The sequence below is a fragment of the Gossypium raimondii genome, chromosome 9 (genome assembly GCF_025698545.1).
Source record: "Gossypium raimondii isolate GPD5lz chromosome 9, ASM2569854v1, whole genome shotgun sequence".
Taxonomy (NCBI): Eukaryota; Viridiplantae; Streptophyta; class Magnoliopsida; order Malvales; family Malvaceae; genus Gossypium; species Gossypium raimondii.
In genome coordinates this window covers 7,674,591-7,698,382 of record NC_068573.1, presented here as the reverse complement: position 1 = coordinate 7,698,382, position 23,792 = coordinate 7,674,591, and the positions used below count along the sequence as shown (strand labels likewise).

Sequence of the window (23,792 nt, the reverse complement as noted above, 5' to 3'; positions counted from 1 at the left end):
AAAAATACAGTTAAGCCACGTTGCCACGTTCATAGTCTTTTTTTTTTGTTAAGACGTTTATAAATTGTTGAAAATAATCACCTTTAGCCTTTCAACGACAAACAAATTTTTTTTATTTTTTGACACTTGTCAACATGCAAAAGATATGATAGTAAAATAATAACGTAATTGTCACATATAAGTATGTAAATTATTTGAACTAATTAATGTCATTGTAAAAGTAAATAACCAAACTATGTAAAATTAAAATATAAATAATGAATGTTAGATGTGAGAATAGTAGAGAAATCAAAATTGTAATTTTACCATTATCTTATGATAACTAAAAAGAGGAGAAATCATGTCATTAGTTAATCGAAATAATTAACACAATTAATAATTTTGGTAGTTAATGTGGATTTTTAAAATGACTTATTCTAGCTTATCATGCCAATTTTTTTGTTAGAATAGTATTTTGTTTTTAAAAATTCACATAAAAAATTAATCGGAATAATCAACATTATTAACTATAGCAAATTATTGAAGAAATTCAACTATAAAGATTAAATCTTAATTTTAGGCCTAGTAGAGGGACCAAAAGTGATATTTGACCAATTTTCTGTAAAATGCAAAAAAGATTAGACATGTGTCAAGTAGAGGGACTAAAAGTGATATTTGACCAATATTATATAAAATATAAAATATATATAGACTAAACACGTGCCAAGTAAGACCTTCCTTTTCTATATAATAGTATAGATATCTTTATCATATTTCATTTGGGCAATTTACCAAAAAAAGCATAATTTTTTTAAAAATTACCGAAATGGGCCCGGTATTTTATTATTTACCGGAATGGGCCTTTTCTGAGAAATCGCGTCCACGTCAGCGCGATGTCAGGGGACGTGCTAGGAAATTGCGGCCACGTCAGCGCGCTTTGCTGACATGGCAACAAATCGCGTCCACGAGGGGGCAATTTTCCCCGTGTGTGAACAGAATCGATACGTAATAGACAGAACTTTCATTGGCGTCGTTCCAAAAATTTTACGCCTAATTCTTTTATAAAGTTCTGTCAAATCTATGTTCTGGTTAAAAACCAGTCGCATCGTATTCTCCGACAAAAAAACAACACAATTCTCGGTGTGGCAAACCTCACCATCGTAGTAAATAACAGCACTAATACGTTCACTCATATTTGAAACTCTAACCTTCTTAGCCTCTCTAAATTGTTTCTGCTGTGACTTATGCATTCTGAGAACATTTTCTGCCTAATTTATAGCCTCAGCCCAAACATGCTACTGTAGCAAAAGCGCTTCCACGAGGACGCGATTTCACAAATTCTTCTCAAATAGCATCCTGCTAGAAGCGATTTTATACTATTTGCTCAAAAACGTCAAGTCGAAATTATTTTTTCAGGACCTACTGTAGCAAAAGCGCATCCACGAGGGCGCGATTGCATAAATTCTTCTCAAATAGCATCCTGCTAGAAGCGATTTTATACCATTTGCTCAGAAACGTCAAGTCAAAATTATTTCTTCCAGGACCTACTGTAGCAAAAGCGCGTCCACGAGGGCGCAATTTCACAAATTCTTCTCAAATAGCATCCTGCTAGAAGCGATTTTATACTATTTGCTCAAAAACATCAAGTCAAAATTATTTCTTCCAGGACCTACTGTAGCAAAAGCGCGTCCACGAGGGCGCGATTTGTAACAACCCGGTTTTTGACCCTAATCGGAATTGTGGTTTCGAAACCACAAATTCGAATCAAAAAAATATTTTAATATTATTTTTAGAGTCTATTATATGTTAAGTTATAGGTGTGAAAATTCGTGGAAATTTAATCGCTTGAATGTTCAATTTGATAAAAGGGTTTAATTGTGTAAAATAAAAATTTAGGGTTAAATCTAAAATACCTAATTGTTGTTGTCTTTTAAAAATGGGGTCTTAAATGTCAATTAGACCATTTGAAATGATAGTGGGTGGATATGGACAATTATATCCTTATGTTATATGAAATATAAATTATTTATTAAAGGTTAATAAGGTAAATAAATAAAACAAACTAATATATGTTAATTAAAAACAAAGAAAAATTCAAGGTTATTGTCATCTTCCTTAGCCGAAAGTAAACAAAAGAAAAAGAAAGAAAGCCTAGCTATATTCGGTCATATAAAAGCTTGATTGAGGTTAGTTCTTTGTTTGGTTTTTAATAATTTTTACGTTTTTGATATCGTTGCTTTGTGTTCTTCAAAACCCATGTTTTAATTTTGTGAATTGTTGATGATTTTGAAATGTTCCATTGATGAATACTTGGACTTTGTGATAGTTGATGATGAAAAATGAAAGATATGTGATAGATTAATATGTTTTGTATTGGAATTTTTAGTGAAATTGAGTAAATAGGGCTAAATTGTGAAATTAAATTTTTGGGGACTAAAATGTGAAATAAATGCAATGTGTGGACTTGTATGAGAACCATGAATATTCAGCCTTTGTGTGTTATGGGCAAATTTTGTATAAATTGTGTTTTATGCAATAGGGAGTAAATTGCAAAAAGTGTAAATATTAGGGGCAAAATAGTAATTTGCCAAATTATGTGTTTTTGGATTAAATTGAATGTGTTAATAAATAAATTATCTTATTTTGAATATATTTAGATCGAGAACCAAAGAAATCGGAGTTAGATCGGGGAAAAGCCAAATTAGTCGAATAATCGTCCGACTTCGATTTTCCATCGTACGAGGTAAGTCTAATAGCAAATATATGTCATTAAATTAGAATATATATATATATATATATATATGTTCTATAAGCTGAATTTTATGTTCTATAAGCTGAATTTGATTTTATGAATTATATAAACATGTTAGCCGAATGTATGTTTTAAGTTTAATAAGTTGAGTTAGATTTGTTATTTTCTTATTGTTAGTCGGATATACAAGTTGAAATTGGTAGGCTGAAATTTTATTTTACAAATATTGTATATGTTATATCATGCATGCTTGAGTTTAATAAGATGAAGTTAATAGCATAAATTATATAAATATATGATATTGTTCGAATGTGTAATACAAATTCTTTGAGTTGAATTTAATGATATAAATTGTATGTATGTATGTGGTTCAAATAAATGATGCAATGTTTTGAATTGAATGAAATGATATGAAATATATATATATATATATATATATATATATATATATATATATATATATATATATATAAAAGAGGTTAGAATGTAAGATACAAGTTTCTTTGAGCTGAATTTAATGTTAACAATTACATATAATTATACATGTGAATCGAAAATAGGAATTGAGTTTCTTGAGTTGAATTTAATGTTATGAAATATGTATATGTGGTTTGAATGTGAGGACGCTATGAAGAGTTGAATATAAAATAATTCTTATCGAGATATAGTTTTTGAGAAAGATCTATGTGTATTATAAAGATTTATATGAAAGATTAACTTTGTATCTTAGTTATTCAGGCTATGTTCCTAGCAGGCTTAATGCCGGTGAAATAATTCAGACCTTACGTCTAGCAGGCTTAATGCCGGTGAAATAATTCAGACCTTACGTCTAGCAGGCTTAATGCCGGTGATATATTTCGGACTATAGGTCTAGCAGGCTAAGAGCTGGTGTACTGAATCAGGTTTTAAAACCTAGCAGGCTAAGTGCCGTTGAATCTGTTCAAATTATGTGAGAATATGCAATTGATATATCTATGATTTTGATTATATGAAATTGATGAATACATAAACATTCAGTCTTTACATACTTGGTAAGTATACACCTACATTCGGGTTTTGCATTGGTTAAATATAATTGTATGCTTTTGGTATATACAATTATTAAAAGCATATGTATATTAGGTAATATGCGATTGTTGAATTTATAATTACTTATGGTGATATGCGGTTGTTATATATATATATATATACAAATGATTGTATAATGTGATTGGTATATATGTGCATTCGGATGTATACAGTAATAAAGATGTATACATATTCGGTTATAAAATTATTAAACATATGATTATATATATATATGCAATCGGATATTTACGTAAATGTGTATATACATTCGGTTTAAATTGTTGAATATACATGTATGAAATCGGCACATGTGGATTAGAAGTATAAATGTGCATTTGATTCATGTAGTTGATAAGTAAAAATATAAGCTTTTGACATATGTATTTGAAAGATCATAGACATGCATTTAATGAAATGCAAATGATAAGTATATTTGGAAATTTCTTATGCAATTAGTGATTATGTATGTAACTTGATTTTAAGCATATAATGATTATACATATGTTTATAATGATTATACATATGTTTATAATGATTATACATTATGTATGTAACTTGATTTTAAGCATATAATGTTTATATGTATTTTAGATATGTTATAAACTTACTAAGCTATAAAAGCTTACTTTGATTGTTTTTGTCCATTTGTTTTATAGATTTTGGCGACGCGTTACGAGCTCGGGGATCATCAACATAGTCTATCACACTATCAACTTCTTTTGGTATTTTGTTAAAAATTTGAACTCAATCTTATGGCATGTATAGGTTTGAGTATGATGTTAGTTAGATTGGTTTGTAAATTATAAATAGCTATGCGAAAATGACTTAATTTTCATGTTTGTGATCAGTTTGGTTTTAAAAAAAAAATGGTTGTGTTTGTTTGAAAATACCTCGTAACCCTAATTCGGCGACGGATACGGGTTAGGGGTGTTACACGATTTCATAAATTTTTATCAAACAGCATCCTACTAGAAGCGATTTTATACTATTTGCCCAGAAACGTCAACTCGAAATTATTTTTTCAGGACCTACTGTAGCAAAAGTGCGTACACGTGGGTGCGACTTATTTGTTTACTTTTTTCTCCAAAACCCTAAAAACCTTAAAAACCCTAAACCTTAAAATCCAAAAACCTAACGTGGGAAAAACGAGCAAATCGCGTCCCCCGTAACGCGCTACGTCAGCAAAGCGCGCTGACGTGGCAGCGATTTCTTGGCACGTCCCCTGACATCGCGGTGACGTGGAAGCGATTTGCTGGAAAATGGCCCATTCTGGTAAATAATAAAATATTGGGCCCATTTCGGTAAATTTATAAAAAAAATTAAGCTTTTATTGGTAAATTGGCCATTTCATTTTGAGTTTTGAACTTTGATAGTGTTTTTGGAAAAATAAAAGAATGTTTTATTAAATTTACATAAAAAAAGTAATTTAAAATTCTTTTGTTTTTTATTGTGTGTCAATTAATGTCAAAACTGTTTTACATTATGTTTTAGCTCGATTGGTATGGGTATTGTTGTTAATAGGAAGACGTGAGTTCGAATGCGCTGAAACGCTTTATCTTTTTATTTATGGTTGAAGAGGTGCTATTGGTAGTTCTTACATTGACATCAGAACCTGTAATATTAACCCCCCCCCTTTTTTTTTCTTTACTTTCTAACCTCTCTTCCAAGTTTAAATTTTTAAATTTCGCAATGATATTTTATATCAATACTAAAAAGGATCAATTTTAAAATTATACATGAATTTTTATTTTATGTGTAATCTTATACACAAAATTTTAATTTGGTGTAATTATATACATGAAACTTTAATTTTGATTCAATCATACACATTTAAATAAACACATCAATTTATTTTTATATTGCATAAATATAATTATTTCTAATGCAATATATAAACATAAAATGATGTTATATCAATAATTACGTTAATAATTTATGAGAATTGAATCAAATCAAATTTCATGTATAAAATTACACAAAATCAAAATTTATGCATACTATTACATATAAAACCAAAATTATTGTATAATTTTGAAATTTATCCCATACTAAAACTTAAAATTCTCAAACAATTATTATCAGCATATTTCTAAAGGTAAATTACAAAATTGGTCACTAAATTTTGGTAAAATTTCTTTTTTTTTTTTTTTGCTATTGAACTATGAAAAGTTATATTTTGGTCACTAATGTTATTAACTTATAACATTTTCATCACGTCCGTTAAAGGTGGTTATAGCCTTAATGGTGAGGTGACACATTAATTCAAGGGTTAATATCTAATTTGATCCCTAAACTATAACTAAAACATTCACTTTAGTACTTTTACAAATTATTAAAAAAATTCTAAAAATATCAAAAAAATCTGAAAATTCATTATTTATTTTTTGAAATTATAAAAAAATTAAAGTTATAATTATGTTAAAAATTTTATAAAAACATTTTTATGATAACATGTCAGACATATTGGAATATAGACATTGAAGAGCTATCCTCACCTCTGGAGATTGAATAACATAACCTGAGAGATGAAAGCATTATGTTAAAAGCTTGGCGCTGTGAGTTGAATTTGATTCAATTTATGGTTTAAAGCCTGCCTAATTCTTAACCATACATCTTTCTTGTTTGTTTGTATTTGTTTATTCCCCAGTTTTTGTATACGATCGGAACCAGACCAGAATGTGGTAGAGGTGAACAAGACAGACTACGACGAGTCATGCAGTGCTGATCATCCTCTTCACAACTGGACAGCTGGAACTGGAAGGGATGTGGACTCGATTACTATTTCATTAGCGGCAAAGGATTCTGCTACGGTGGCATGAAGCTAGCAGTCGGTGTTCAACATCTTCTCCATTGAACGAAAAGAGCGCACTGTGTTCCATCTTCTATAGAGGCCAACTTGTTTTACCAGCTGCTTTCGCCATCGCTGCACTGTGGGAGGCATTCGTTCCAATCTGGTAGTTTTTGGGATCGAGATCGAACTTGGATGATTCCTTCATCATTTGTGAAACAAATCAAACCAAATTCCATTTCTTAAATTATTGGAGCGATTTTTCTTTTTCTTCTTTTTAATGATTTTTAATTTTTTTATATATTATAATTTTAAAGAATATTTTGTAATTTCAAAAAAAAAATGAATTTTCAGATTTTTTAATAGTTGTAGAAATTTTTAGATAATTTTTTAGGATTATTGTTTGTAAAAGTATCAAATTAAAGTTTTCATAATCAAATTAGATACTAAGTCTTAAATTAATGTGTCACCCCACTTCTCCGTTAAAGATGCAAAAGGCCATTAACAGACAAATAACTAAAACATTATAAATCGATAACGTTAATAACCAAAATAAAACTTTTCATAATTCAATAACCAAAAAAAAACCACAAGTGTAGTGACCATTTTTTTTAGTTTACCCTATTTCTAACCATAATCCCAATCTAATCTGAGCTTTTCATATCATTCTAAACAAAGTCTACATCTATATAAATCAATACTATTACATTCCATCCATGCAATGGACCTGAATCCCTTCTCGAATTCACCAAACCTCTTTGATTTCTGAGATTTTAGTAAAGCATCCATCGACTTATCAATATCGTCTTGACAAGAGAGATTATTGATTTCAATAGAAAAAAAAAACCATAATTATACATGTTTCTTTTATATATTCATAACTTAATTGTCAATCAGGATCTATCATACATTCTGAACCCGCAAATCTCGGAAGTCCAAAGACCTGCTTACGACTTGGTAAAAAACTCGTGTGCTCCCCGGTAACGATCTAATACAACATTATATAGGGGGTGAATGGGTTCCAGAAGATTTGAATACGGACCTAATACAGCACGAGGCAAGGGTGGAGAATCTTCGTCTTCCAACCAGCTACGTTGACACACAGAAAGGCCGCTTAAACAGTAACATGTATGATAATGGTCTCTAGACTTACCAGGTTTGTCTCTCAGTCCACCATTCAGCTCCTGATTCCGAAACAGGAGGTATGAAAGATATCAGCTCATTTGAACAACAAATATTGAAGTCTAATTTGATTCGGAGATAAGTTTTGACAAATTAAAAAAATTTAAAATACGCAGCCAGGCCCAGTCCTACTTGAATGAAATATGATATTTAGTCCCTGTAGTTAAAATTTTTAAAAAAAAAAAATTACTTTTCGATTTAAAAATTCCGATCCAATCATTAACATGGTAAGTATTTTCCATCAAAATTTTTATCAACACACCCATGTAATCATACCAAACTCAAAAGTAAACCCTTATGAACTCAGTAAGTGTATAAGCAAATTTTGACCGAAAATATTGTGTTTTGGACTATATTTTTAAATTGAAAAATATATATACTATTAATTTTTTACCTTTTTAAGTACAAAACTAAATCTCAAACTTTACCAAGAACAAGGAAGCATATTGAGTCAACCATGTTTGAATACTGAACCTGTGAGCATAAAAGAATGTATTGCTGCAGGGCCAAGCTGTTGAAAAGAGGTTCCACATTTGCATGCCCCTTGCTATGATTATGATCAATATCGATAACATTAACTTGAGATGACGTATTGTTTTGATCTGCAAACAAGAAAACAAAAAGCAAAATTAAAATACAACTCTCATGAATTATAGAGAGAAAAAAAAAATGAAAACAGAACTGAATCAGGGACTGCTAAACCAGCGTACCTCCAATCTCAGAATGACTGCCACCCAGAGATAAATCCTCATTCAAACCTTCTTCTCCAGCTGCATCTGATGAAGCGGTGGTTTGCGGACTTTCTTCACCACTACCTTCTCCATCTCCCAATGGTATTGGTTTTACTCCTTTAGTAGAATTTAATCTTTTTAGTAATGCAAAAATTCCTCCCTGATCACTTTCCTTGGTTATATTTCATTTCAACTCAATAAAAACATGAATAAGATGATAAAAAATAAAAAATCACCTGCCAGAATGAGTAACAACCGTCAACCAGTTTATTAGTTCTGCCCTGAAATCCCCCCTCCACTCCTTGTCGGAAAACAACCCAATCCTATAGAACTCAAAGTACATGTTTATTATTAATATACTCACAAGAGAATGCTATCATAGTTAGTACGAAGAAAGCTAACAAACTTAAAGAAGTGAAATGATACGGTCTTACAGTTAAGCTAGACAGATCCAGACGATCGACCTCATTGATTAAAATCATTGTCGCCAACCCACAAAAGGTGTACCTGATGAACAAATTAACACAACTTTAGGAGACTCATATTGAGTATTGTGAATTCCAAAACGACATATATGGTATTGATGAGGAAGTAAACAATCAATCAAATTTCAAGGATAAGTAATAATTTTATAATTTGAAACACATGCAAAGATGAGAGCAGAGTAAAACATACCCCCCATGAGCTTCAGAACCAGGTTCCCCAGAAATGCCACCTTCGTAAGTCTGGCAACTTCAAAAAGATGCAATAAACGATTTCAGTCACATGGATGACACAATAGGAATCAAGACACAGCTCAAGTAATCAATAAGAATATGCACTCAATCCAAGGCCAACCCATCGCATAATATTATTTTGAAGTATATGTCGAAGATTAAGTCTTTTGATGCCATTGAAGCAGAACGACAACATGTACTAATAGGGACACTAAGGGTCTTCATTTTTCCTTTTGGTATTCAAGGCTGCCAGGGATGGACCCTGGTCAATGAAACAAAGTGGCCAACACTACTACTGACAGACTACATGGCTATTGGCTACACTAAGAGCTTTCCTTGGTTATAACAGTATATTCATACTAACCAAAGCGCATCACTCAGTCCTGAGAAGCATTCAAGTTTACCACAATTCGAAACAACAGAAAGTGAAGACTACAATAAAAACACCTTGATGTCCTGGGAACGAGAAATATGAGTAGAGGTTCCAACCTTGAAGCACCTAAGACGAGGCTTTAGCAATTTTTATGCATGCTACATCAAATAAATGTGCTTACTAACAGCAACAAAACGTAGAAAACAGATATGGAAACCAACTAAACCTAAAATGGATTTAGGACAAAAAAGGAGGAAAAAGGATTAGCTGCCTTAAATAACTACCTCAAAGCAAAGTAAAAGCTAGATACTGACCTTAAGATGTAATTTCCAACATTTTGAACAAGTTCATCATCCAAAATATTCAGGAGACTTGCAACCTGATCAACAAAAGATGGCTGGCTTATCACAAAGAATAGCCTTGAAAACAGTGGTACATAATTTAAAAACAAAAACCAATAACATATTTATATATATGCAACCAAAGGAAACATTAGATCTATAATAATTAGTGGAGTTTTCCAAACAAAACAGTGATATTATTAACTTTTCAGCATACTGCATACTTACTGAGATGGCTGTATAACATGCTCGAACATCAATTTCTCCACCATCATGCATTCTGCGAAAGAAATCATTAAAAATGCTTAAAAAATACTTGTTTCAAGGAAAAAGATACAAACATTAACCTCCAGATACAAAGTCATTCTTAGTGAAGCAACTTCAAAGACAAAATTAAATTTCATGATATCCACTAGAAGGTGGGTTCAAACTTGAAAAAAGACGAAGAAATGTGTCACACCTGAATCCCCCACTGGCATCTTTCATTTGCCGCAAAAACATGTATAGTTTTTCTCTGAAGGAAATTGCAAACTTCTGTTAAATAGCTTCCAATAAAAACTTCAAATTCAATTATTGCATAACCTGACCACCTATTAATTGATGAGAATGCTTTGTCACCACCCAAAGTAACAAGTGAATTGACTGCAGCATATGTTGTTGCAAGGTGAGGCATCTGGAAAATTAAATTAAATTCATTTAGTTCTCTCATATATAATTGAAATGCGATACAACTTGAAAGGCGGTAAGAGGATACCCACATAGCAAAATAGAATGTTTCATATAAATAAGAATCATTCGAGAATAGGCCATCTCCAATAATTACCGTTAGCATACAGAAGATAGTAGGTAAGAGTTTAACAATGATCATATCCAAAATTTTACTTGCCTGTCCAGGTCCACCAGCATAACCACCATTAGGACCCTGTCAGCAATAAGAACAAATATACAAAGAAGTATCAGATAACCATTCAGAAAAAGAAAAGAGCAACATAGTTAGCCAGTGCGCAATGAGCTTGAGCACCATCAGCACCAACTGGGAGCACCAGGTTGATATGTAACCAAGACCCCAGAAAACTCTGAATCTCCAAGTTTAGCAAATCAGAAAAACGAAACATTTTTTTTCATGGAAAAACAAGAATGATAGTTCATTCTAGACCAACTCTAATCAACTTGTGACTAGCAATAACAATAAGAAGGTTCCCTACCACACTCCTAGATAACTAGTAACAAACAACAGATAACTTGTCCCTGATAACATGTTAGGGAATAAATAACACGAATAATGGAGAGAAAAATAGGGTGAATTACTCAACCATGACAAGAAAAAGGCTTATGATGGAAGTTTTTTAAACTTAAATCTCCATCCTTACAATGGTGGCCAAACCAAGTATCTATATGTCAAAGTCCTAAGTAAACTAAAAGAAATTAAACTCCTAATATATGTTTCAACCAATCATACACTTTAAGAGATACGACTGAATTACAAATATTATCCAAAGTAAATCTCTTATAAAGTCCTAACCTTATTTTAATCAAAAACAAAAATCCTATTGGAAGCATGTGTGGTTTTATCTCCTCATGCTTGTATCACAAGATCTAAGCTAGTAAAACATGGAGTAGGGCACACGCACCATGGCATATCAATCAATGTGCATAAGCACAAGACTTCTTTAAGTAATGCATTTCTCCCAATATAAGGCAACCATACAACTAACCAAGAAAATACTCTGTAGTAATATATCGGAATAGAAAAGCATAATAAATGCAACTTATCCACTTGCAATGCTAGTTTTAATCTTCTAACTGATAATCAGAACATACAAAGCATTTTCCAATTCATTGAGATCAGCCATGCAACTCTTTATGCCGTGTTTAAGACCATATCCTCAGTAACTCAGTAACAAAAACCATTCTTCAAACCAAATTATTAATAATAATAGCAAATGCTAAGATGATTATTTCACTTATAACGATGTTCAAGTTGTATCGATATGTATATACACATGCATATCAGAAATTTGGCTACCTGACAACGACTAAGAAAATCAATAGTATTATCTTCCAATTCAGGATCTACAAACTCGTCCAGTAAAGCAATCGAATGAAGTATCCAATAACAAATCCAAGGACGACTGCAAATTAAACAATAAAAATTACAATTTTATTTTGAATTGTAATTAATTGAAGTACTGATTAAAAAAAAACAGCTAAAAAAGTGATCTACTTGGCATCTAATACGCAGAAAGAAGGACCGAGCCCTGTTAATCCTTTCGTTAAGTACTCCACATGATTTTCTCGTTGAAGCTCCAACCTGTCAGAAAAAGTCGAATATAAAATCCAAAACAGATAAAAGTTTCTAAACTTTAGGGCTTTAGGGATTTACATGAAGGATTGAGAACTCGGAGGCAGGTTGTAGAACGTTTTGAATATGTCGAAGACTTGTTGCTCAACCAATATCTGATCCCGCTGAGTTACGGTTAAACTCCTGAACGATTCCATGGTTTCAAAATCGGCGCCGGTGATCTGAGACACTGAGTTGACAACTCGCTTTGATTGCAGAGAAAAAAAAAGGCGGAAAGACAAGAAAAAAAGGAAAATAAAGTGAGGGAGAATTTAACTGTTTGGTAACGGAGATAAGATAATCAGTGACATTTAGTAATGCGAAGTCATTCCACCAAAAGATTACTTTTATCCATCTCCTTAGTTCAAATATTTTTGAATATCTTAACATATGTTCTTTATCCGTTTTATTGTCTATATTCGGGGTTTGAGATTGTCTCATAGTAATATTATTTTCAAAGTTTAAACTTGTATTCTCTCTTTAAAGGTATAATGTCTTTATTAATGCATCAAACACTTATCGGCTATCATACTTACTCATTAAATTGGGATATTAATATTTAAATAACATTTAATTTTAGATATTCTAACTATTATCAATTACATATTTAAAGTGAATGTAGATATTTATTATATAAACTCTTTTTTAGTTTTGCAAATTCAGATTCTAATATCCATCATTCAAATTTACAGTATATTTGCAAATAATATTGTTATACCTCCCTCCACGAACAAGGATACATGGTAGGTTGGAAGGCCACCCGATGGATACACTCTACTTGCTACCAACTGAAAAGTTGCCAGGAAATCAGATCTCCTATTTTAGGCAACCGGACGATCGAAAGGTAATTGTCCAAGGAAGATGACTACCCATCTCTCCAAACGCCTGCCCTTCTATTAAAAAGGTGATCTATTTTGTCACCAAACCCCACGTGAGTTCAACTACTCTATAGTACTAAACCAAAGTGAATGACAAGATTTATTTCATCACAGGCATCTTTGTCCCATCGAAGATATCCGCCTTACATTGATTTCACATCTTGTTGGTAGATAGTCCAACCTCTTTGAGTTACAAATGCTACAACCAGTCGAATTGTTTCTATACAAGAAATAGGGCCAAATACTTTAGTATAATCTACTCCATACCATTGTGAATACCCCTTCATAACAAATCTAGCCTTGTATTTATCCACCTCTCTAATCTCTTTAAATTTGGTTTTATAGACCCACTTCACTCCTACCTTCTTTGCTCCCTTTGGTAATTCTATCAATTTCCATGTATTATTTTTCTTTATTGATTCCATTTTTGCATCTATTTCTCTCATCCATTTTCCACTTTTACCAGCTTCTTCAACTGAACAGGATCGCCAGCTGTAGACATCATCAAATAAGCTTCATTATCTTTTTCAGAAAGTCCTTCTCTAGTCTCATAATCTCTCATCCAAGCCGGTGGTGCCATGTTTCTCTTTTCATCTGTACTAGAAACATCATCTCCAGTTGAAATATCAGAGGAAGGATTCCCTATGTCAGCATCAACTTCAGATTCGCCTTTCTCTTCAGTCTCATTAATTCCAGTCATTACGTTTTCCTGATCTCCCCATTCTAAGTCACACACAGCAGTGTTTTCATACTTTTCATCCCAATCCCATGCCTTATCTTCTTTGAACACAACATCCTTACTTATTATCATTTTCTTTTTGATTTTGGATTATAAAGTCTATAAGGCTTTGACTCCTTACTAACCCCCAATAAAACGCACCTCATGCTTTAATTATCTAATTTGGTTCTTTTAGAATCAGACACATGAACATGAGAAATACAACCAAAAACACAAAAATACTCAACTGATGGTTTGACTCCGCTCCATGCTTCTTCTGGTGTCTGATCTTTGACAGCAAGAGTTGGCCTTCGATGTATTGTCTAATTGACTACTTCGAGCCAGAATGTTTTTGGAATCTTCTTTGCGAAAAGCATGCTGCGTACCATATTCATAATAGTTTTGTTCTTGCGTTCCGCTACTTCATTTTGCTGCGGCGTATATGCAGCTGCCAATTGTCTTTGAATGCCATTGTCATCACAAAATTTTGTGAATTCATGTGATGTAAATTCTCCTCCACAATCAAATCGTAAATATTTGATAACCAAATTTGATTCTTTCTCAACACAAACTTTAAAATTTTAAAAAATAACAAAAGCCTCTGCTCTTTCTGTTAGAAAATAAACCCAAGTTTTTCTACTGAAGTCATCAATAAAGGTAATCAGGTACCTTTTTCCATTATTTGAAGCAAGTTTGATTGGCCCATAGATATCAGAATGAATTAATTGAAGAATTTACGCCGCCCTTCAAGTGTTTTTCTTTGGAAATGGTGCTTTGTGTTGCTTTCCCGCCATACATTCCTTGCAAAGCTCTGATGATGACTTGAGTTCTGGTAAGCCATTGACCATCTTCTTCTGTTGAAGTGTTTTCAAACATTTATAACTCAAGTGCCCATATCTGCAATGCTAGAGTTGTTGAACCTTTTATTCTATGGTTGTGTTGAAATAAGCAGGTAGTGCAATAACAACATGTAGCTTGAACATTTGATTTGCAGCCATCTTTGTATCCATGATTAACCCTTTCTTAGAGTGATATACCCTGCATCTATCATGTTGAAATAGAACAACTAACCCCTTCTCTCGCAACTGGCCCACACTCAGCAAATTATTCTTCAATTCTGGCACATAAAAAACTCCTATGATGATCTGCATCATTCCATCCATTAGTAATCTTACATTGCCCTTTTCTTGTTACAGCCAAGCTTGTGTTGTTGTCTAGCTTCACTGTATCTTTATAATTTTTATCATAATTGACGAAATATTCCTTCTTTCCACACATGTGATTGTTGCATCCCGAATAAAGGAACCATGCATCCTCTTTATTAACATCCTTTGTATCTAAAAATGCCATCAACAGTGTTTCTTCTTGAGTTTCTGCATAGTTTGCCTCTTTGCTTAAACATTCCCATTGAAAATGTCCTAATTTGTGACATTTGTAGCATTCCACAGTGGCTTTATCAAGACTCTGTCTGCCTCTCCCCCTTTATTTTCCTCTGTAACCACCTCGGCCTCGACCTCTTGAACCAAACTGTTCGCTAGAAGAAATCTTCAACGCCTATGCTTATTCAGCTAAAGAACTCATGTTGATACGTTGTTCATGCACCAACAAACTGCTCTGTAATTCATCAATAGTTAAGATGCTTGTATCTTTAGATTTCTCAATGGAACACACAATATAGTTAAACTTGAAAGTTATTGATCTCAGAATTTTTGAGACCACTTCAGCATCTGTCTTGTTCTCACCATTTGTTTTCGTCTTGTTGACTATTGTTAGGGTTCGAGCAAAATATTCATTAACAGATTCACCAGTCTTCATTTCAAGAATCTCAAATTCCTTTCGCAGAGCCTATATATGTGCATGTTTTACTCTTGTTGCACCTTGAAATTTCTATTTCATAGATTCTCATATACTTTTAGATGTATCCTTATTAAGGATTGTCTCAAGGATTGAATGATCTGATGCTTGAACTAGGTAGTTCTTTGCCTTCAAATCTTTCAGCTTCTGATCATCGACCTATTTCTTCTTTGCTTAGGGCTCTACCTTCTGCTACTACATGTACCCTATTTTCCACTATGACCCAATATTCGTTTAATTACAAAAAGAATTCCATGAGCATTGCCCAATGGTCATAGTGTCCATCAAATTTTGGAACAGCAGACTGCACAAATGAACTTTCTGTTGCCATCTTCAATCACCTAAAAATATCACGTAAAAAGCTGCTGCTTCTAAATTAATCAGGTCCCATGAGGAAGCTTTGATACCAAATGTAAGGTAATGTAAGGTAAAGAGAATTTTGAAAAGAATTGAATATGTGAATTATTGAAGGAGAAAATGGCTTTTTATAGTTATACATCACAACTAAAAAGAGAAAGAAAATGAGTCCATGACTCAACAACTTTGAATAAATCAAACAAATAACTATCCCTAAATAAACGAGGTTTATTATCCAAACAACCTAAAAATAGATTATCAAATCCTAACAGGGTTCCTACCCAGTTATGCTACTTAATGGGCCCTAGGTGGCCCAATAAATGGTCCAAACGGGTCCAAATTAAGGTAGAGATATAACAATAGTTCCCCTCAAGTCAAGAGGTAGGTTACAAAGTGATTATGCCTCGAGACTATCTACAGGTTGTCCCCGCTGATGGTAGTCGTTGCAAACAAAGTAGCGGGGTGGAGGGTACAGTCTATTGGCTAGTTAACCCGAGAATATACGATACCTGGCAAGGCTTTTGAAATCCATGCGTACCCTTTTTAACAATGTGTTTATGAATGGTATTTCTATTCATAGTTGACTTGTATAAACTTTGCTATATGATTTAGCGGGTAGTATGCCTATTAGCTCGACAATTCGAGAATGTATAATGTATACTCGAGTGGTGTAGTTGTCAATTGAAGGATCTGGAGTTATGTAGTGGGAATGTATCGTATGTATATCGCGGATGCAATTATTAGAAATGTAAAATAGATAAAGTTCAAGCCATCCGTTGGCAATATAAAATGTAAGAGATGTGACTCATTTGTTGGTAATATGAAACGCAAGAAATGCATACTATCCGTTGGCGATATAAAACGTAAGAAATATGTACTATCCGTTGCGTAAGAAATACAAAATGCTTGTTTAAAATGCGAGTAGAATGATTATTCATTGTTATAAATCATGGTAGAGAATATAGCTTTTGGCCTAAGTTTTTGACTAGTAATATTGGATAAGTGGTTAGGAAATGTGGTTGATCTGGAGAAATAAAGTGCATATGCTCGTAGTTATAAAATTTATTCATTAACTTAACTTTGATCTTTATGAAGATGATGTGCTTCACTTTCGTAGAGAGCCTGAAAGGTTCATGGAGGGGCCTGAATGTTGAAGATACACCTCACCTATTCTGAAAGCCCAAAGGATTCACGGATGGACCTAAATGTAAAAGATATGACTCACCTTCACCGAGAGCCCAGAGGTTCACGAAGGAGATTGAATGTAGAAGATATGCCTCACCTCCGCTGAGAGCCCGAAGGGTTTATGGAAGAGCCCAAGTGCCTTGCTCCCAGATGCATAGGGGGACATTTACGGAAGGTGGTAAAGTGGCCCTACTCCCAAATGCATGGAGGGAGGCTTACAAAATGTGGCAAAGTGGCCTTGCTCCTACACACATGGGTGGAGGCTTACGAAAAATAATAAGATAGCCTTGCTCCTAGACGCATAAGAGAAGGCTTACAGAAAGTAATAAAGTGGCCCTACTCCCAGCTGCATGGAGGAAGGCTTATCGAAGACAATAAGATGGCCTTGCTCCCAAACGCATGGGGGGAATCATACGAAAAGTAATAAGATGGCTTTAGGGGAGGCTTATGAAATGTGGTAAAGTGGCCATGCTCCCGGATGCATAGGGGAACGTTTACGAAAAGTAATAAGGTGGCACTGCTCCTAAACACATGGGGGGAGCTAGCAAAAAAGATGGTGGTGTTGCTTCCGCATATGGTGAAAGGCTTACATAGATCCAGCTCCCAAATGCATGGGGAGGATTACGATAAGAAATTGTTGATCGATTGCCCTATCGTGGCTCTCGTAGCCTGAAATTACATGAAGAGTAAGGTCCTGCCACGACAAATCACTACCACCGGTTAAGACTACTTGGCTCGAAATTACGTAATGAATAAAGAAATAAAGATATAACATGTAAAATTATAGATATGATACAAATATAGGCGATGAGTGTAACTATTCATGGGAGTCCCTCACAAATTCCCTTGTCTAATGAAAAACACTATATATATATATATATATATATATATATATACACCTATGTGAAATCATTTTCATGGGAACCCTCCGTGGGTCTTCCTTCATTCACCACTATCTTTTTTTTATTAATACAATATATACGTATATGCATGACGTTTGTTTTCATAAATATATATAATACAATACATGCATGTGGCCAGAGATAAACTAGGCACTTTGAGAGCATGATATGCCAATATGAAGAACAGGCTGTCACCATAGTAAATATATCTATTTTATAAATTTAGGATGATTAAGTAGCAATTTTTTAAAATTTAATATTGATCCAAATAAATAAATAAAAAGACAAGAGTCATCAACAATATAAGGGTAAAATTGAGAATACTCAACGACAACAAATCAAAGCATTTGTAATGGCGGGTGATAATCGTATGTGAGGCTTGCTATAAACCTCTCATGAGCCTTAACTTCTCGTCTATAAACATGTTTACTCACTAATTGACGTTTAATTTGATGAATTTGTGAGATTTAATTTATTCTTAATTCTTCTTTATTCTTTAATATTCATACATCTTTTATTTTAATTATAATTGCTCAAATTTATTGAATAGATGACCGGTATTCAATTGCTTAAAATGGTTGTCAACTCAATTAGAATAGTTAAATCTATAATTGTCTGATTTATTCTAATATTAATAACAAACTGCATAAGTCATTTATGTCGTTGAGATGAGTTTGTTAGTTGGGGAAGTAATTTCAAACGAAATGCCAGTAAGGTTACAACGGAATCTGTTGCAGCATTAAAACCTGTTGGTCAAGAAATGGGGTTTAGGCGCATCATAGTAGAAGCCACTAAGAAACTTCAGTTTTTAGAAGAAGACCAATTGGGGAAGAATGCCGAATCTTCCCTGATAAAAGAACACCAAATATGACGCTATTAATGACAGATTTATATAACAACTAAGCATTTTCTCAAAATACAAAACAATCCATTATAGTTTCAGCTGAAATAAATACTAGAATTATGAAGCTAGCAGTCTTATTAAGTTGGATGACAGTGACAAAGCAATTCCTAAACCCAAAAAATGGCTTCTAACCAGCAATCTTATAGCTTGGATTGACTAGATTGTCTAGGCCGGAAACAAGTTTAATTGATTCAATAACATCACCGACCTTGACGTCTGCCAAAAAATCCTCATTTTCAGTCACGTATCCGAACACAGCATATCGACCATCCAATATATTGGCATTACTCGGTGTTAGTTCACTTTCTTTCAATAGCCAGAATATCTGGCTTGAGGCAGAGTTATTCTCAAACTCCTGTTGGAAATAGAAAGGGAATGTCAAGAGAAAAGGAAGCACAACAAAGAACAACTGATGGAAAAAATTGAGTTAATAAATTCTTACTTCTCGAGCCATTGCCATGGTTCCGAAAGCATTGAAAGGGAGCTTTGTTTGAGCCTTGTACAGACCAAGCTCCTGCCAGGAGACAAATAGCAAACTCTTTCAATTCCGGTTAAACTTGAAGCATGGATTTGAACTAAGTTCTGTTTCATTTAGCTCGAAACGCTAATATGAGAGAAAAAGAAAGCTTACCTCCAGTGTTGCTTCATATACAGGTGCTTTCTCTCCATCAACCATGATTTCTAATGGTATTGTCCGAGTTTTCTCGGTACTAGGATCAACAAAGCCCTCTGCAGGACCATCAGGATCTCCGGTTTGAACAACAAACCCATCCGCTGCAGCAAATCCGAGAGGTAACTTAAATTCTACACATATCTTTGAAATGAACTATGATTACTAATAGTAATTAGTGTAGATGTCAACTTGATGTCTATAGTAATGAACAGCAACTATTATCACACTATCGACATTCTATTTCGTTAGTGGTATGACAAATGAAGCACGTGGTAACATAACAATCTTTGAAAATTTCCCTTCCAAAGGCGACCAGCAACATTCGAACGATAAAGGAGAATCAAGAGTTACCTCTCTGAATTTCCATGCCATCATAGAAGTGCCTTTGGACGAGGTCAACAAAATTCCCAGCTGTTACCGGGGCATTATACCCATCGAGAACAATACGGAACACACACTCCTCTAGATTCGGGTTGTCTTTGACTTTGACCTTCATATCCACAGCTGCTCTCCCCTTCAAAAGCGGCATATTCCTATATTCTTCCGGTACTTCATATGGGAAGCCATCTACCATATCCTCTTCAACACTGCAGAAATCCAATTCCCGAGGAAGATCTCAGCTGCAGTCAATGACAAGGTATCTCTATGAGAATAGTTTATTTTGTAAGAGGCTTAACTTTTAAGTCCTTACTAACTGGTTCGGTGAAAGTATGACACGGTTTTTAAGGCATTATGACCAGATATCTACAATTAACAAACTAAACAGTTTGTTAGAAGACTAGCTTCGTGTATGATACATTTTTTAAGGAATTATGAATCAAGGCATTTCACGTATCTGCAGCTTAGAAAACTTACCACTACATGGATCATTTTCGGGTTGGTTTCAGAAAACCGATGGAATTTAAAACTTTATATAGTTTTTGAATCAAGAGTCTTTCTTAGCGGATGGATGATCTGAGCAGCAAAAGATTTTTTTAAAGATTTGGGATACTCACTCTCCAATATATTGAAGCAGCTCCTTCTGTTTAGGTGCCACCGCATCTCTATTCCGATCCTCCACGATCCGTTGTAGTTCCTCCATCCCGACTTCCAGCTTGTCAAGCAATTCTGCTCCACGGTCCTTCTTTGCTTCGGCTAATCCCGAGATAATTAACGTTTTCCCTTGCTTAAGAGCTCGAGATGCTTGCCTCACATTCTAAGATTTTATGAACTATCACCAAAAGCATATAGAAATATTGAACTTGGAGTTGGAATAAAAGCAAGGGAGACTTACTCTCTCGACGGAATCGAGTGCCTTGACACCGGCAATCTTGAGAGACTCGGATATATCTTCAAGTGGTTTTTGCACTTCTCTAACAGCTTTATTGTTAATTGGCAATGCATATCTCAACAAAGCTCCAGGGTCTTTTATTGGAGGCCCAGAGATTAAAACAGATAAATCTGGCAATGGAGGATTAGCTGCATATGCATCAAGTGATGGGATTCCAGTTATTAACTCAGCTGCCAAAATAATGGAGATTGCACATTCCTTCAGGGAAAATGGCCTCCCTTTCTGCTAAAAAAAAAAACCCCAATATTTTTATTACATCAATTGCATAAAAACTAATCTTTACCACCCATTTCTGCTAAAAAAGAAAAACAAACAATCTATTTCAGGTCAATTGCATAAAAAACCAATCTTTACTCGGAAAAAAGGAAAGAAATTAACTTCAGTATTCTACTTTATATTGACATTCATCACCCAGATTATTTGATCAAATTCATATAGAAGAAAAAAGATGCTAGCTTTTCACTAATGATCAAAAGGTACCATTATAACTCAAGAGAAAAACCCCAACCTGCCCATTCTGAAGCTGACACTGAACATGCTTGTGGGAATTATATTTGGGAGTTGTTAGAAAGGTTGAAGCTTTAGTGGGGAGTGTTGGGTTAATCCATTTAGAGGCAGCTAAAGGAGAGTAAGAGTTACAAGAGATAATAGCAGCCATGTTAGCACTTATACCATAAATCAAAGATTTCACGGGGAAAAGAAAAGGGGATTTTAGTTGAGATGGAGAAAGAGATAAGATTGTTGGGAAATACAACTTCTTACCAGAAACAGTTATATCTTCTGCAATTAATAATATGGTTAAAAATATGCGTATAGTCCCTATACTTTTCAAAAATTAGGAATTTAGCTCCTATACTTGTATTTCTAGGAATTTAGTCTCTTTACTTTTCAGATTTCAAAATTCAAGTCCAACTATTAATACGATTATTTTCTTTCTTTTTAAAAATTCAGGTTAATTATAATATCTTTTTAGTTATATGACTACCAAGTGAATAGTCTTTTAATTTCAAAATGTCACAGAAACAAATTAAAAAAAAAAATTGTTAGCGATTAGACCTGAATTTTGAAATTTGAAAAGTAGAGAGACTAAATTCTAATTTGGTTGCTCACCTTATCCCTTAACCATAAGATCTGGGGTTCAATCCCCACCCATTGGAATGAAACACATTTCATGGTTAGTCGTTTATCTCTTTGGAGAGCACTTGCGGCAAGAAAATCAGTCATTAATATCGACAGTGGACACCTTAGTTTCTAGGGGTGAGTGTTCGATCGAATCAAGTGAAAAAATTTTGAGTTAACAAGTCTTATTTTATCATCTTAATTCGATTTGAATTTTTTTCGAATCAAGTTGAGTAAAATGAAATTCAAGTCAATATCGAATCGAGTGAAATTGTTTAAATTAAAAATTAAACAAGTCAAATTAAAATCTTGTTACAATATAATTAATTTCACATTAGTACATAAATTTGAAACCATATATATTTAAAACTTTTTCAAAACATACTTTGGTACGATAAACTTGGATAATTAGTTAACTTATTTTTTTAAAATTTTAAAATTTTTCCTTTCTTTATATATTCTTTAAATTTTTAAAATTTATGTAAATATTTTAAAATTTAAAAAATATTTTTTGTAATTTTGTTAAGAGAAAGACCAGTTTATTCATTTTCAAAATTAAAAGGAACCAAAGATGTGTTCACGTCGATCTATTATTAGAGTTGTAAAATTCAATTCGACTAGAACTTAAAACTTGAATTGTTTATTTAAGTTGCTCATCAAAAAAAATTTATAATTTTCAAAAAGTACAACAAATTGACTACATCTTAAGCTAAAAATAAAAAGGGTGCGTCATCCATAAGAATTTTGGATGTCTCAGTTGAGATGTTCTACACTGAATTTGCCCACCATAATATGTCGATTTTATCAGAACAGCACTGCTTAGTTCAAAGTGTTGTATTTTTTTTAAATTTATTTTGAAATTGTTTCTTCATTAAATCATTCCTTCTAGTTTTATTATATAAAGTACAAAATACTCAACACATTTCACATTTAATTAATCCAAAGTAGTTTTTAAACAACATCCTCAAAATTTTGATAATATTACAGTCAAATCATCTAATTTTATGAATATTTTATTTCAATTTTAAAATTCTAAAGGAAATTTAAGTCATGATATTTTCCAACTTCAATAATTAAACTCTTTCTCTGTTTTTTTTTTTTATAACTCAACCATTATTGTAATTCATTTTACCCCAAAATTATCAGCTTCAGTAACATTCTTTTTAGCTTTAAAACAAATTATAACAAAATTGAAATTTAGATAGGAGCAAAAAGGTTTAGGTGGGAAAGTGAAAATATGAATATAGCTCATAGCTAAATCATGACTTCAAATAAAAATAAAATTAATTTAAAAAATAAAAATAAATTTTTGTATTTAAAATGAACTAATCTTCCACAAAATGATTAAAAGAAGCTCGAATAAAACACAACAGAATTCAGAAGGTGAGTTCATGTCACAAATATTGCTTCTGGTATGTGTATTAAAAGTGTTCGGTAATAACTTTTTTGACACTTCAACTTGTTATATGTATATATATTAACCTCTCAACAAATTTTATCTTTATTGTTTGTCAAATTATTTCCAAATAGATAAAAAGTTAATATCTTTTAACTTTACTGACGTAATCATATTAACAATTAATTAATTTTTAAAATTAAAA

The 23,792-nt window shown here is 32.9% G+C and overlaps 2 protein-coding genes and 1 long non-coding RNA gene across 7 annotated transcripts; 1 reads left to right on the top strand and 2 right to left on the bottom strand.

Annotated features, from left to right (window-relative positions):
* Positions 1–2,086: 2,086 nt before the first annotated feature.
* Positions 2,087–4,646, top strand: LOC128032402 (uncharacterized). The gene is made up of 3 exons (XR_008188499.1): positions 2,087–2,165; positions 2,637–2,722; positions 4,456–4,646. It is a non-coding gene; the product is annotated as an uncharacterized LOC128032402 (long non-coding RNA).
* A 2,663-nt stretch (positions 4,647–7,309) lies between these two features.
* Positions 7,310–12,565, bottom strand: LOC105798312 (protein farnesyltransferase subunit beta). Of its 2 annotated transcripts, none has more exons than XM_052621373.1 (14): positions 12,314–12,565; positions 12,155–12,241; positions 11,957–12,062; positions 10,754–10,852; positions 10,521–10,603; positions 10,391–10,444; positions 10,159–10,210; positions 9,904–9,968; positions 9,176–9,232; positions 8,935–9,007; positions 8,737–8,823; positions 8,480–8,660; positions 8,244–8,371; positions 7,310–7,771 (listed from the first exon to the last, which is right to left on the bottom strand). In XM_052621373.1, the coding sequence occupies exons 1-14, from the start codon at positions 12,427–12,429 to the stop codon at positions 7,535–7,537; spliced, it is 1,425 nt and encodes a 474-aa protein (XP_052477333.1). In that variant the 5' UTR covers positions 12,430–12,565; the 3' UTR covers positions 7,310–7,534. The 2 variants fall into 2 exon arrangements, with proteins under 2 accessions (XP_052477333.1, XP_012483791.1); XM_012628337.2 differs by having other exon boundaries at positions 10,817–10,852; positions 12,314–12,563.
* Positions 12,566–18,761: 6,196 nt separating this feature from the next.
* On the bottom strand, positions 18,762–21,828 carry LOC105798310 (peptidyl-prolyl cis-trans isomerase, chloroplastic). Of its 4 annotated transcripts, XM_052621496.1 has the most exons (8): positions 21,581–21,828; positions 21,016–21,297; positions 20,738–20,937; positions 20,094–20,329; positions 19,701–19,843; positions 19,512–19,583; positions 19,278–19,424; positions 18,762–19,012 (listed from the first exon to the last, which is right to left on the bottom strand). In XM_052621496.1, the coding sequence occupies exons 1-8, from the start codon at positions 21,728–21,730 to the stop codon at positions 18,974–18,976; spliced, it is 1,269 nt and encodes a 422-aa protein (XP_052477456.1). In that variant the 5' UTR covers positions 21,731–21,828; the 3' UTR covers positions 18,762–18,973. The 4 variants fall into 4 exon arrangements, with proteins under 4 accessions (XP_052477456.1, XP_052477455.1, XP_012483789.1 ...); XM_052621495.1 differs by lacking the exon at positions 18,762–19,012 and having other exon boundaries at positions 19,034–19,424; XM_012628335.2 differs by lacking the exon at positions 18,762–19,012 and having other exon boundaries at positions 19,034–19,424; positions 21,016–21,294.
* Positions 21,829–23,792: the final 1,964 nt, after the last annotated feature.